At 46.9% G+C, this 15,468-nt stretch overlaps 1 protein-coding gene across 1 annotated transcript in view; it reads left to right on the top strand.

The window, feature by feature from the left end:
- The first annotated feature begins 7,372 nt into the window (after window positions 1-7,372).
- LOC132397761 (fatty-acid amide hydrolase 2-like) overlaps window positions 7,373-15,468 on the top strand; it is a 75,349-nt gene continuing 67,253 nt past the window's right edge. Inside the window, exon 1 of the mRNA XM_059976526.1 lies at window positions 7,373-7,561. Coding sequence (XP_059832509.1) covers window positions 7,373-7,561 — 189 coding nt within the window. The remainder of the gene's footprint in view (window positions 7,562-15,468) is intronic.

The raw sequence follows: 15,468 nt of genomic DNA, 5'->3' as shown, positions 1-15,468 counted from the left end.
ACTGGTACAAGTAACAGGCTGAAACCCCACCAACAGATGGCCCATTTGTATATTTACAGGTGGACTTCATTGAATTGCCTCAATGTGAAGAGTATGAGAATGGATGAGTCATTATTGAGGTGTTCTCACGATTGGTTGAAGCATTTCCTTGCATAAAGAATGATGCAGTTACAGTAGTGAAGTGTTCGTTAAAGGAAATAATCGCGTGATTTGGGATCCCCTTAAACAATATACTGGCAACGGTACCCATTTCAGTGGTAAACTAATTAAAGTAGTACTCTATGCAAAGCCCTATAGGTGGATCAAGATGTCCATCATCACTATCGGCCTCAGTCAGCAAGCCTAGTGGAAAGGATTAATTGAACAATTAAGAATAAATTTAGCAAAATGTCTGAGGAAACTGGACTAAGCTGGAAGCAGGTGATGCCTTCAGTTCTGATGACAATTTGATCCGTCGCTCATAGAACCATTGGCTTGTCCCTACGAGAAATCATAATGGGACGGCCTTTGCGCATGCCATCGGATGCACCACTAGGAGTTAAGCAGATGGATGTTCGTAATCTGGATGAGAGTATTCTGAACTATTGTATTGCCCCAAAAAAAGCATTTCCAAATATCTTTAACAGGAAAAGGAAGCCCAGCAACTGGCAGCAAACACTAAGTGCCACAACATTGAACTCGGAGACTTTGTGGTTGTGAGGACATTTAAAAGAAAGAACTCTTTGGAACCTGTATTTGAAAGAATGTTTCAGGTATTGCTGGTCACCAATGTAGCCTTCCAGGTAGAAGGGAGGCCATTGTGGTTTCATGTCACTCACTGTATGAAGACATACAAAAAAATATAACTACTGAGTGTTTCAATGACAACATTTGGATTAGTCCTCCTTCTTTCTCTGAGAGATATAACGGCCACAAACACTTTCTTACAAATACCTTACGGTATGAATGTACAAACAGGACTAAAATCTCAAGCAAGCTGCTGGATTTGTATGGCTGTCCTGGCAGATGTAGAAATGGGTGTGCCCCTTTTACCTGTACTCTTCAATGAAACAGAGATGAATTGTTACTTTAATTGGTCCAAGCCCTCTGCCCTACATATGTTTGGTTCCTGGTACAAAAATGATGAGATTCAGATACATAGACCCCCTTCTTCCCCTTATCAGTATAGCCAGAATGTCACTGGGGGAAGAACAGGATATCAATTTGGAAAAAATGAGAGGATGGTACACCCCCGTATGATAATACTAACCCCAGCATAAAGGTACTTAAGTGTTATTCCTGGAGAAGGTAACACTTACTTGTGGAATCGATAAAGCAGCATAGGAACTGATTAATATGGCATCAGCATTGGAAAAGTTAGCAACTGAAATGGAATATGGTCTCTGTCAAACCCAATAAGCAATATCTAAATAGTTGGCAGCATTGGTGGTGGTCAGTACAGAGGCATTGCAAAACCACATAGCTTTAGACTTGGAATTATGGTGTGTGCATATGCGTTTGTTTACATAAGAGACAAAACTTTACGTGTTAATTTGGTGAGACGCAGCCGCCAATTGCAATGGGTGTTTGCCAGATTGAGAGCGATTATACTTGTTTGGGAGATTTATTTTGGCATACGATTTTTGCAGTGTGACGCAAAAGAATGCAGCACGTAGCATGAGTTCAGATGCTCAAAAGTGGCAAATTGCAGTGTACATACTCTGCAGTTTTAAACATGTGCTGTTTAACTGGTACCCATTATTTATATTTTGCGTATTGTGGGGATTATTGTGGAGATATTTCAGGGAGAGGTTTTACCCAGATATATCTATCAGGATGGCACCTATCGAGGTCAGGCACCGTCAGGCCAAGAGCCCTGATGATCCGAGCCGACCCTTGAATCTGGTTATGACCATTCATAGGCCCTTCTCATCCTGGGAGAAACAGACCCTTTCAACAGTGATCCTCATTTGAAGTCGCATGTGGGAATTTGGAATTCTGGTGCAACCTCGAGGAAAAGGTTTGAATTTCACTTGGTGCACCCTAAAGATATTCATGTGTTGCTAAGAGCAAAATACACGAGGAATACGCCAGACGGTATGTCTCAGGGAGTGCGGGAGGGTACATGGGCAGCTACCAAGAATGCCAGCAATGAAAGGGAAGTGAGGCAGCGACTGGGGGGAGGTGAGAGCAACTGGGGAACGATAATGGCAGTGATTCAAAGAGCTGATGAGACAGCCATGGATTATGCAGAACGTAAATATCGAGCATATGAAGAGTATTAGCAGTTGGATAATCCTTTGAGGAATGACCCAGTCTTCCTGAAAAAGATGAAGGAAGGCCTGAGCTCAGCCCACCAGGAAGTTGCACATTTAGGGATAGTGGTGGGGTTGACCTACTCCGCAATAGTTTCGTGGGTCGGTGTGATAGACGAAAGAAAGTACAAGAGAAATCCTTAAGTGGCTATAGTGGATGCAATGTTTGCAGTAGCCAGGGCTCGAAGCAGGGAATTTCTGAAATAGATGTGGGAGGTGATACGTCACAGCTGTGCCTATTGGGACATGGTTGGAGGCAGTGCCCAAAAAAGAGGAAAGAAAAACAGGTGAAAGTCACGGCAGACACACAATCTCTCACCCCATCAGCACCCAGTCTGACCAATCAGTCTGTCGATCAGATCACAGAGCTGATGAAGACAGCTTCTGGGTCAGAAAAAGCTGTGGTGGCGGCCTCCACTACCAGCGCTGGTGAACCGCAGATGTACACGAAAGGATCGTTTGAGGCCGGCAATGTGATACACTGGTGGACACAGGGGCATCGGTATTGATAACTAACCTACCCTTGCCAGCGACCGGACAGACTATTTATATTCGGAGTATAAGAGGGAAAACAGTGAAAGCAGAAAGGAGTGAGCCGCAAATGATCAAAATCGGTGGAGTGCAGCTTCCTGTGTGTTTCTGGGTCTGTCCAAATAATGAAGGTATTTTCCTTGGAATAGACATCCTAAGTGGCAGATGGAATAGTGTCAGCAAGGGTATGGTCATCCACTTTGGTAGAAGAAATGACTACCAAAAAACTGACTATTTTCTAAATGGAGAGAAAATACAAAAATCTGAGGTGCAAAGGGACACAGGTTAGTTTGAAGTGAGGAAGGTAAATGCAATGCTCGTATTCATTTCAAGAGGACTAGAACATAAAAGGAAGGATGTAATATTGAGTATAAAGCACTGTTGAGGCCTCACTTGAAGCATTGTGAGCAATTTGGGGCCTCTTAGAGGAGATGGGCTGACACTGGAGAGAGTTCAATGGAGGTTCACAAAAATGATTCCAGAATTGAATGGCTTGTCATATGAAGAGCATTTGATGGCTCTGGGCCTGTATTCACTGGAATTCGGAAGGGTGAGGAGTGACCTAATTGAAACCTAACTTGATAAAGTGGACGTGGAGAGGATGTTTCATATTGCAGGAGAGGCCTAAGACCAGAGAACACAGCATTAGAGTAGAGGGGCATCCTTTTAGAACAGAGATGAGGAGGAATTTCTTTAGCCAGAGAGTGGTGAATCTGTGGAATTTGTTACCAAGGTCAGCCAAGTCTTTAAGTACATTTAAGGCAGAGGATGATAGGTTCTTTATTAGTCAGGGCATGAAGGGATTCGGGGAAAAGGCAGAGATTGGGGTTGAGAGGAAAATTGGATCAGCAATGATGAAATGGCGGAGCAAACTTGATGGGCTAAATGGCCTAATTCTGCTCCTATATCTTATAGTGTTACTGCCTTATGATATGGACATGGTGTAGGCCGAAGATATTGGTTTAGTTTAAATAGTTTGGCACAGCATCATGGGCCAAAGAGTCTGTTTCTCTGCTGCATTGTTCGGTGTTCTATCTTCTATGATTTCCCCATTCACATATTCCAGTCACGCAGTGCTTTGGAATACTGAAAGTGACATCGCGCGCTAAGCCACAGATTCACAAGCGCTAGCTGGAGTGGCTGGAGCGAAGTGGCAATTGGAGCAGAGTGGTAGAAAACACATGCAAAGCTGTCTCACAGGACAATTGAACTGGGGTGAGACCAAAAGAGTGTCAAGAATTTGCAAATGAATGTAGAGAAGCTGAAAATGACAGAAAGTGCTGGAAAGACTCAACAGGCTTTCTGAATAAATTCACATGTTGGAAATCTGAAGTAGCTTTTTAATGCATCAGCATTCAAACTTACATCAGTTTTGCCGTTGATGTTCACTCTTCTTTCAGTCAAGTGGCGTGTATCTGACTCACCTTATCCTTTGCACTAGTTCCAAGTAAAAAAAAGTTTGGCAAACAAAAATGTTAGTTTAGCCGCTATTGCTAGGGGGTTGGAGTTTAGAAATTATGTATTGCTGTAACCTTCTGATAATTGGCTATCTGAATTTTCTGAAATCCTGTTAGATCATCGTTTGGCTCACTGGGTGTCTTTAACAGGGTCCCTACTGTAATGCTCCTTTTAAAACACCGGGACCTTTCGCACTTCGATTGATACACCACGTCTTCCCAATAACACACAGGGCCCAAAGTTCCAGCACTCTGCTTATCGCCATAAAATTCTGTTTCCCGCAATCCCTTTAATTTACAGCAGTCACAGCTCCTTGTGCCCCCTTTAATATACTTCCCTCTCAGCATCCTTGTCCAAAGAAATAAATTACTTTTTCTCAGATTTATCCAACTATTCAGAAATTCCATTGGCTCACGATTGTGTCTGAGTTCCCTTCCAACTCACTAGGACCCAAATACTCATGCTGCTCGTCTGGTCCAGATCAGTGTTCTTGCATTCCTTCTCCACTCATGAGCTCCCCAGTTAGTGTGCTTCCCTTTCACTTACCCGACCCCAGCTGCAGTCCTTCCTTTCTGTTCGTGGGGCTCTAGTTCCAATGCACCATTTCAGCTCACCACCGGACCTCAGATTCCACAATCCCTTCCCTCTCAAAGGTGCCTTACATCCCACACTCTCTTTAAATTTACCCAATTCACTCATACATGTTTTAAAGTAATAGGAGCTATTACGTAGAAATATCTCACAGTAGTCCAGAAAATCACAAATTCCAGTGCGATCGTGCTGGGTTGTCAAAGTTTTATTTTATCTCACCTCTAAACTCTGTGATATAGTGGCATCTATGATAAATACAACAGCTGTGATCTAACTAATGTCTTATATAGTTCCAATATAACCATATTCTATGCCTTGCCTAATAAGGCATATATAATATAAAGGCCCTATAATGGGGCGACTGTTTGTAAGTTTGTGAACATGTAATCCAAGGACTTCCTGTTCCTCTGTGCTTCTCAATATCCTCCCACATTGTCTTACATTTTGAATTTCACATTTCTTGGAATTAATTCCATTTGCCCCTTTGCTGTCCAACCAAATTGACCATCCATATTATTCTGGTTGAAAACTTTTCCCCTCCCTGTCAATCACGTAGATTTCTTTTGTCATCAACTGTAAATGCACATAAAACAAACAAGGGGTTGAGCACAACCACGTGGAACCCCACTAACCACAATATTCCAGTCAGCAAGACAGGAATCATTCACAATTCTTGACATGCACCCCCTGTCATTTTGCAAGTAGAAACATAGAAAACCCACAGCACAATACAGGCCCTTTGGCCCACAAAGTTGTTCCGAACATGTCCCAACCTTAGAAATTACTAGGCTTACCCATAGCCCTTTATTTTTCTAAGCTCCATGTACCTATCCAAAAGTCTCTTAAAATACCACCACCGTTGCCAGGTCCATTTTATGCACTCACCACTCACCGCATAAAAAACTTATTCTTGACATCTCCTCTGTACCTACTCCCCAGCACCTTAAACCTGAATCCCCTTGTGGCAACCATTTCAGCCCTGGGAAAAAGCCTCTTGACTATCCACATGATCAATGCCTCTCATCATCTTGTACACCTGTATCATGTCACCCCTCATGCTCCGTCGCTTCAAGGAGAAAAGGCTGAGTTCACTCAACCTGTTTTAATTAGGCGTCCTCCCCAATACAGGCAACATCCTTGTAAATCTCCGCTGCACCCTTTCTATGGCTTCCACATCCTTCCTGTAGTGAAGTGACGAGTACTCCAAGTGGGGTCTGACCATGGTCCTAAGTAGCTGTAACATTACATCTCAGCTCCTAAATGCAATTCCATGATTAATGAAGGTCAATACATGGCCACTGTTGCTTACCCCAGGTAGGCTGCTCCCCCACCCCCCGTAACAGGAGTACTTATTGTCAAAGGGTACAGCCACAGGGGTACTCTCTAGTACCTGACTCATCCCCTTCCCTTTCCTGACTGTTACTCACTTGTCTGTCTCCCATGGCCCCGTTGTGACCACCTGCCTATAACTCCTCTCTATCACCTCCTCGCTCTCCCTGACCCGGTGAAGGTCATTGAGCTACATCTCCAGTTCCCTAACTCGGTCTCTTAGGAGCTGCAGCTCGACATACCGGGCGCAGATATGGCCGTCCAGGAGGCTGGGAGACTCCAGGACCCCCGGCATCTGACACCGAGCACAGAAAACTGGCCTCACTCACATACTTCCTCCTTTCCACAAATAACATGGTTAAGCCTACCTCACCTTGTTACGGCCTAAGCCTGTTGAGCCAAAGCCCTCTCACTCCGAACGCTGCCCGCTGGATATGGCGGTCTTTTTAAACTTTTCCCACTCTACTGGCTGACGTCACGCGCCTGCGCAGTCTTGCTTCTCTTTTACCCCGAGTAGGAAAACTGCCTTTGCTTTGGAAATCCTTAGCGTTCACCCTTCAGCCTTCTTGCTCCAAGTGAAGTTGAGAAAGATTGGAGTCAATGCAAAAAGCACTGCTCTTGTTGGAGGTTGAAGTGGGCAGTGTATAAATGCAGACTATGATACTGGAGGCTGTGAGGAGTTTCCAAAGGAATACAGTTACTGTGTGGGAGATAGTGGTACGATGTCCAGTCGTGTTCTAGCGGGAGGCATAAGGAGCTGTCACACAGCTGACAATCAGCCAGCCTCTGCTCCCTGTAAGTAATGTCAAACAGCAAGAATATTTTCCTCCTCAGTAAATTGGATGAGAATGTCTCATTGATCCACGACACGCAGGTCAATGCAAGTTCACAGGAACGCGGGTGCAGTGGAAATGTTCAGTCAGTATGACATCTCATGAACCCCCGTCCATTGACAGGTCATGGAGCACAGCTTCAGCGCTCTGCCAGCCCTCCGAGGCTTATCGCTCTCCTTCTATGCCCGCTGGCACTAGTATCAACCTCCAGTGCCAGCACAAGCTCGGTCACTCTGCTCTGGTTCCTCCTTCCAGCTCGCTTACCGCCCATCTGCTCCATCTTCCGCTCCGCTCCGGCCATACCAGAGTGCGCTTGTGGGTTTGCGGCTGACCGCAATGTTGCTTTCAGTGCTCCAGAGCGCTGTGTGGCTGCTGCTGCGCGCTCTGTCCAGTCTGCTCCTCGCCCTGCTCGCACTCTTCCAAAACATCGGCGGGGCCAAGGAGCCCCGGACTGTCCCGCCTGCGGTCCGCCCGCTCCTTTTGCTCTCGGGACTGGAGTCAGCGCGCAGGATTCGGCGAAGGGAGGTAAGAAGCAGGACCGCAAAGGTATTACCGCCTGTGCCACGCGACACTGAGAATAGGAACGGAATGAGGTGGAGGATAAATGCGTGGCTGAGAGATTGGAGTAGGAGGCAGGGATTCAGATTTCTGGATCATTGGGACCCCTTTGGGGGCAGGTGTGACCTCTACAAAAAGGACGGGTTGAATTTGAATCCCGGGGACCAATATCCTGGCGGGGGAGGTTTGCTGAGACTACTGGGGAGAGTTTAAACTGGAATTGTTGGGGGGGTGGGAACCGAACTCAAGAGACTGGGGAAGAGGAGGTTGGCTCACAAATAGTAAAAGACAGTGCGAGAGGGAGGATCGGCAGGTGATAGAGAAGGGACGCGCTCAGACTGACGGTTTGAGAAGTGTCTGTGTTAACGCAAGGAGTGTTGTGAACAAAGCAGATGAGTTTGGAGCGTGGATCAGTACTCGGAGATATGATGTGGTGGCCATTGCAGAGACATGGATGGATCAGGGGTAGGAATGTTTACTTCAAGTGCCGCGTTTTAGATGCGTCAGAAAGGACAGGGAGGGAGGCAAAAGAGGCAAAAGGCGTGGTATTGTTGATCAGATCAGAGAGAGTGTCACAGCTGCAGAAAGGGTGGACGTCATGGAGGGATTGTCTATGGCAGGGGTCAGCAACCTTTACCACTGAAAGAGCCATTTGGACCCGTTTCCCACAGAAAAGAAAACACTGAGAGCCGCAAAACCCGTTTGACATTTAAAATGAAATAACACTGCATACAACGTTTTGTTTTGCCTTTATGCTATGTATAAACAAACTATAATGTGTTGCATTTATGAAATTGATGAACTCCTGCAGAGAAAACGAAATTACATTTCTGCATGCAACAAAAACATTTTGAACTCCGAAAAAAAGACGTTGGGTTGAAGGTTACTTTTAAGTAAAATACTCAACGGCTATTTGAGTCCTTCTTTTATTTATGAAAAACGCCAAACTTAAATTTGCCGCCAGCAGCAAACCAAAAATAATGTCAGCCAGCTGTCAACCTGAAAAATAAAAGGACTATTTCACTGAACAATGAAAACATATGAATATACGTAAAATAATAGGCAATTAAAATATTTATCATACTTGTTCAGGTTGACTCACACCTGACAATGCAGTCGTATTCAGTAGGGATGGATCGATGCTTAGGGGAGTGACCGGGAAGGATAATGTGTTTTTTTCCTCTCTGAACTCACAGAAGCGTTTCCCAAACGATGTTTGCATTGCGATGATTGCAGAATGTAAATACCCCGAATTTATCATGTCGTGACCTTGTTTGAACTCTCTCAAATTGGGGAAGTGAGACAATGTGCCTTTCTGTAAATCTCTGGCAAGCAAAGTCAACTTGCGCTCGAATGCCAAAACATCCTCCAACATGTGCAGGGCTATACGTCCTTACCCCGTTGAAGAGCTGTGTTCAGGTGCGCTGTCATGTCTACCATGAAGTGTAGCTTTTCCAGCCACTCTGGCTGTTCCAGCTCAGGAAAGGTAAGCCCTTTGCTGCCCAGGAAAGTTTTCACTTCTTCCAGACACGCGACAAAGCGTTTCAGCACCTCCCCTCTGGACAGCCAGCGATAAAAACACGTTGTAGCGGTGTGCTACACGCAGTCAGTAAACTGCAGTCAAAGATAGCTTTATTCGAACTAAACAGCCTTGCTTTTAAGCCTCCCTCAACCCGCCCCCCATGGGCGCGGATGCTGCAAAAGACACGTACTCACAAACTCCCGTAGGCTATCTCCCTTAGCCTGAACGCTGGCTAATTGTGAGCCGGTTCGGATGTGTCAGGAAATGGGTCGCCACGACGTCTTATTTAGATTGTACAAGATCACCATAATCTTCAAATTTAGATTTACATTTCAAAAACTAACAAACTAACATAAAATACATTTTAATTAAATACTGACCATGTAGCGGTGTGCTACACGCAGCGCTAAAATTACGACACGGAGTCGGTAACTGCAGTCGAAGGAAAAAACTTTATTCGAAATCTTCAGCCTCACTTTTAAGCCTCCCTCAACCTGCCCCCCCCCCCCCCATGGCGCAGAGGCTCCAAAGCTCTGTGCTTGCAAAACCCCGTAGGCTATCTAATTGTGAGTCGGTTCGGATGTGCCAGGAAAAGGGTCGCCACAACCAATTATTTCCCAAAGCAACAGGGAGCCGCAGCACAGACGTAAAAGAGCCACATGTGGCTCCGGAGCCACGGGTTGCTGACCCCCGGTCTATGGAGTCTTTGTGGGTGGAGGTTAGGAATAGGAAGGGATCAGTAACTTTACTGGGCGTTTTTTTAAATACGTCGCCCAAAAGTAACAGGGATATCGAGTAGCAGATACGGAAACAGATCCTGGAAAGGTGCAATAATAACGCAGTTGTCGTGATGGGAGATTTTAATTTCCCAAATATCGATTGGCACCTCCCTAGACCAAGGGGTTTAGATGGGGTGGAGTTTGTTAGGTGTGTTCAGGAAAGATTCTGGACACAATATGTAAATAAGCCTACAAGAGGAGAAGCGGTACTTGATTTGGTACTGGGAAATGAACTTGGTCAGGTGTCAGATCTCTCAGTGGGAGACCATTTTGGAGACAGTGATTGTAATTCTATCTTCTTTAGAAGATAGGAACAGACAAGTTAGAAAAGCGTTTGATTGGAGTGAGGGGAATTATGAGGCTATCAGGCAGGAAATTGGAAGCTTAAATTGGGAACAGATGTTCTCAGGGAAAAGTATGGAAGAAATGTGGCAAATGTTCAGGGGATATTTGTGTGTTGTTCTGCATAGGTATATTCCAATGAGACAGGGAAATTAGGTAGGGTACAGGAAACATGGTGTACAAAGGCTGTAATAAATCTAACGAAAAAGAAAAGCTTACAAAAGGTTCAGAGAGTTAGGTATTTTTAGGGATCTAGAAGATAATAAGGCTAACAAGAAGCAGCTTAAAAGGAAATTAGGAGAATCAGAAGGCACCATGAGAAGGCCATGGCAGGTAGGATTAAGAAACACCCCAAGGCATTCTACAAATATGTAAAGAGCAAGGGGATAAGACATGAGAGAATAGGACCTATCAAGTGTGACAGTGGGAAAGTGCATATGGAACCGGAGGAAATAGCAGGGGTACTTTCCTTCAGTATTCACTATGGAAAATGATCTTGGTGATTGTAATACAAACTTGCAGCAGACTGAAAAGCTTGAGCATGTAGATATTAAGAAAGAGGATGTGCTTGTTACAAGGACATGGTGCCAGAAATGAACCCAAGTGCAGAACTCAGGCATGGGGGCAGAATTGGGAGGCGTTATTAATGTAGTGAGCATGGAGTCAGTATCCAGGAGTGATGCTAGACCTAGAACTGGTGGTCCTAAGAACCAGGAAATGTGGTTACTCACAACAGAGTTGACCAACAAACTGGCAGCTCCTTGTTCACAGGGTTTTTATACTGCATTTGCTGATGGAAAACAGGTGTTTGTAGTTAGTGGAACCTGAGAATGATTAAAACTAAAGGTGATTGAGGCCCAATTCCTGAGGTAAATAGCCAGGTGGGCGATTGCCAGGAGGGACCATGACAGTACCCCTCCCTCAACGGGAGCCTCCCGGCGATCCTCCAAGCCTGTCTGGATCATCCCGATGAAAATCCTGGATGAGGGAAAGGTCTAGGATGAAGGAGCAGGGCACCCAGGAACGCTCTTCTGGACCGTACCCTTCCCAGTCTAGCAGGTATTGGAGACCACTGCCCTGATGGTGCACATCCAGTAGTCTTTGGATGGTGTATGCCGGATGGTTATCGATGATGCAGGCTGGTGGGGGAGACTCCAACGGGGGATACAAGGGGCTGACGGAATCTGGCTTTAACTGAGACACATGAAAAGTTGGGTAAATGCGCATGGACCTTGGCAGCATTAGGCGGACCACTGTGGGATTGATAACCCTTTCGACCTTGAATGGTCCCAGGAAGCGAGGGGTGAGTTTCCTAGTTTTTGAGCAGGATGTCCTTGGAGGAAAGCCACACCATCTGCCCAGGTTGGTACTCCGGCGCCGGAGTCCGGTGTTGGTTGGCTGTCTTCTTATTTCGACTTGTTGATCGGAGTAGGGCCGTGCGTGTTTCCTCCCAAATCTTAAGGCACTGATTAATATGGCCCCGAACCAACAGTACCGCAATCTCCTCTTCTTGTGTGGGAAACAGCGGGGTTGGTACCTCAGGGAACACTCGAACGGAGACCTCCCAGCTCACCAGAGAGTTGTGGGTGTATTCAACCCATGGGATGTGGTCGCTCCAGTTCGACGGATTTTCTGCCGTTACACAGACTGAATATACCCCAGGTTCTTATGATCAGCCCACACCACAAATGGGTGTTCTACCCCCATAACCAGTGCCTCCATTCTTCCAGCGCCAGTTTGACTGCCAACAGTTACCGATTCCCCACGTTGTAATTCCGCTCGGCGGGGGACAGTCGGCGAGAGAGAAGGCGTGAGGTGAAGCTTTTCATCCGAACTTGCCCATTGCGATAGGACCGCGCCTACCCTGGAGTCAGAGGCATCCACCTCAACGATGAATTGACGGGATGGGTCTGGATGGACCAGGATGGGAACGGTGGTGAAACGCCTCTTCAGGTTGGTGAATGCTGTGGTAGGCGAGGTAAGCCGGGTAAAGGGGGGCCGCCACTCGACCGTAGTCTCTGATGAATCAGCGGTAGAACTTTGCAAACCCCAGGTAACGTTGAAGTTGTTTGTGTGTCGTGGGTCTAGGCCATTCCCGCACTGCCTGGATCTTCTCAGGGTCTGCTTTTACTTGCCCACTTTCAATGATATCGCCTAGGAAGCTGACCGAAGGGACGTGGAACTCGCAGTTTTCTGCCTTTGCGAATAACTGGCTTTCCTGCAGTCTCTGGAAGACTTGACAGACATGGTGTACGTGTTCTTGGGGGCTGCGAGTAAATATCAGGATATCATCAAGGTAAACAAATACAAACCAATTGATAAAGTCCCTCAGTACGTCATTGATCAGGGTTTGGAAAACGGCAGGAGCATTGGTGAGGCCAAACAGCATGACCAACTATTCAAAGTGGTCCAGAGGTGTATTGAAGGCCGTCTTCCATTCGTCCCCTCCCTCATCCTGACTAAATGGTAGACGTTGCGAAGGTCCAGCTTTGAGAAGATGGTGGCTCCATGCAGTGGTTCAAATACCAAACTAATGAGGGGTAGAGGGTACTTCTTCTTGACTGTTATATTATTTAGGCCTCGGTTGTCAATACAAAGACGAAGTGTCCTGTCCTTTTCTACAAAACAAAACCGGCGCCTACCGGGGAGGATAAAGGCCTGATAATGCCCGCCACGAGGGACTTGCTAATATATTTCTCCATGGCCTCTCTCTCCGGTCGGGATAGGTTAAAAAGGCAACTGGTGGGTAGCGGGGCCCCAGGGAGAAGGTCGATGGCACAATCATATGGGCGGTGCGGAGACAGGGAAAGGGCCCGTTGTTTACTGAACACCGGTTCCAAGTCATGATACTCCGTGGGGACACGGGACAAGTCGAGGGGTTCCATAACCGTAGGGGTCGTGGTAGCTTCTCTGGCACATGGGGCCGACAGAAGACAGTTGGCGTGGCAAGACGGGCTCCATTCAGCTATCCTCGCGGTAGACCAGTCGATATGGGGATTTTGTTGGGCCAGCCATGGGCACCCTAGAACTACCGGGGCTTGAAGTGAATGAATGAGACTGAATCATACCTCCTCCTGATGTTTGCCGGATAGGATCAAGGTCGGGGGTGGCGCACAGTGGGTTACCCGAGCCAGTAGTTTTCTGTCCAGGACCCAGGCCTCCAGGGGGGTGGTTAGTGGCTCGCGAGGTACTCCGGCCTGGGTGGCTATCTCTTCGTCCTGCAGATTGCCCTCAGCACTAGAATCCACCAAAGCAGATAGGGACAGGAACTGTTGTTGGTAGTTCACTGTTGCCGGGATCTGCATCCGAGGCTGGGGTGCTGAAGGGAGTAACAACAACACACACAAAATGCCGGTGGAACACAGCAGGCCAGGCAGCATCTATAAGGAGAAGCACTGTCGACGTTTCAGGCCGAGACCCTTCATCAGGACTAACTGAAAGGAAAGGTAGTAAGAGATTTGAAAGTAGTAGGGGGAGGGGGAAATGCAAAATGATAGGAGAAGACCGGAGGGGGTGGGATGAAGCTAAGAGCTGGAAAGGTGATTGGTGAAAGTGATACAGAGCTGGAGAAGGGAAAGGATCATGGGACGGGAGGCCTCAGGAGAAAGAAAGGTGGGGGGGGAGCACCAGAGGGAGATGGAGAACAGGCAAACAACTAAATATGTCAGGGATGGGGTAAGAAGGGGAGGAGGGACATTAACAGAAGTTAGATAAGTCAATGTTCATGCCATCAGGTTGGAGGCTACCCAGCTGGTATATAAGGTGTTGTTCCTCCAACCTGAGTTTGGATTCATTTTGACAATAGAGGAGGCCATGGATAGACATAACAGAATGAGAATGGGATGTGGAATTAAAATGTGTGGCCACTGGGAGATCCTGCTTTTTCTGGCAGACCGAGCATAGGTGTTCAGCGAAATGGTCTCCCAGTCTGCGTCAGGTCTCACCAATATATATAGAAGGCCACACCGGGAGCACCGGACGCAGTATACCACACCAGCCGACTCACAGGTGAAGTGTTGTCTCACCTGGAAGGACTGTCTGGGACCCTGAATGGTGGTGACGGAGGAAGTGTAAGGGCAGGTGTAGCACTTGTTCTGCTTACAAGGATAAGTGCCAGGAGGGAAATCGGTGGGAAGGGATGGGGGGATGAATGGACAAGGGAGTCACGTAGGGAGCGATCCCTGCGTAAAGCAGAGGGGGGGGGGGGGAATATGTTTGTTAGTGGAATTCCGTTGGAGGTGGCGGTAGTTACAGAGAATTATACGTTAGACCTGGAGGCTGGTGGATGGTAGGTGAGGACAAGGGGAACCCTATCCCGAGTGGGGTGGCGGGTGGATCGGGTGAGGGCAGATATGCGGGAAATGGGAGAGATGTGCTTGAGAGCAGAGTTGATGGTGGACAAAGGGAAGCCCCTTTGTTTAAAAAAGGAAGACGCCTCCTTCATCCTGGAATGAAAAGCCTCATCCTGAGAGCAGATGCGGCGGAGACAGAGGAATTATGAAAAGGGGATAGCATTTTTGCAAGAGTTAATAAGAACTAATTCCACTAGACGGAGGGGAATGGTGGTAGAGGGGAATTGGTTAGGTCTGGAATCCAAAAAAAAGCGAAAAGCTTTGAGACCATCTCGGTGGGGGATGGAGGTATATAGGGACTGGACGTCCATGGTGAAAATAAGACGGTGGGGGCCAGGGAACTTAAAATCATTGAAAAGCACGAGAAGTGTCACAAACATAGGTGGGAAGAGATTGAACAAGGGGGGGATAAGACAGTGTCAACTGTCAAGGTATGCAGGTGCTTGTAGTTAGTGGAAGCTGAGAATGATTGGAACTAAATGAGGTGATTGAGACCCAGTTCCTTAGGTAAATAGCCAGGTGGGCGATTGCCAGAAGGGACCATGACAGTGCTGGAGCTTTTGGAAAACATCAAGTTGGATAAGTCACCAGGACCAGATGAGATGTACCCCAGGCTACCGTGGGAGGCAAGGGAGGAGATTGCTGAGCCTCTGGCGATGATCTTTGAATCATCAATGGGGACGGGAGAACTTCCAAAGGATTGGAGGGTTGTGGATGCTGTTCCTTTATTCAAGAAAGGGAGTAGAGATATCCCAGGAAATTATAAACCAGCGAGTCTGACTTCAGTGGTTGGTAAATTAATGGAGAAGATCCTGAGAGGCAGGATTTATGAACATTTGGAGAGGTATGATATGATTAAGAATAGTCAGCATAGCTTTG

This window comes from Hypanus sabinus, chromosome 8, assembly GCF_030144855.1.
Source record: "Hypanus sabinus isolate sHypSab1 chromosome 8, sHypSab1.hap1, whole genome shotgun sequence".
NCBI classification, from domain to species: Eukaryota; Metazoa; Chordata; class Chondrichthyes; order Myliobatiformes; family Dasyatidae; genus Hypanus; species Hypanus sabinus.
The sequence above is the reverse complement of the archived record's forward strand: the minus strand, read 5'-3'. Positions and strand labels throughout refer to the sequence as shown.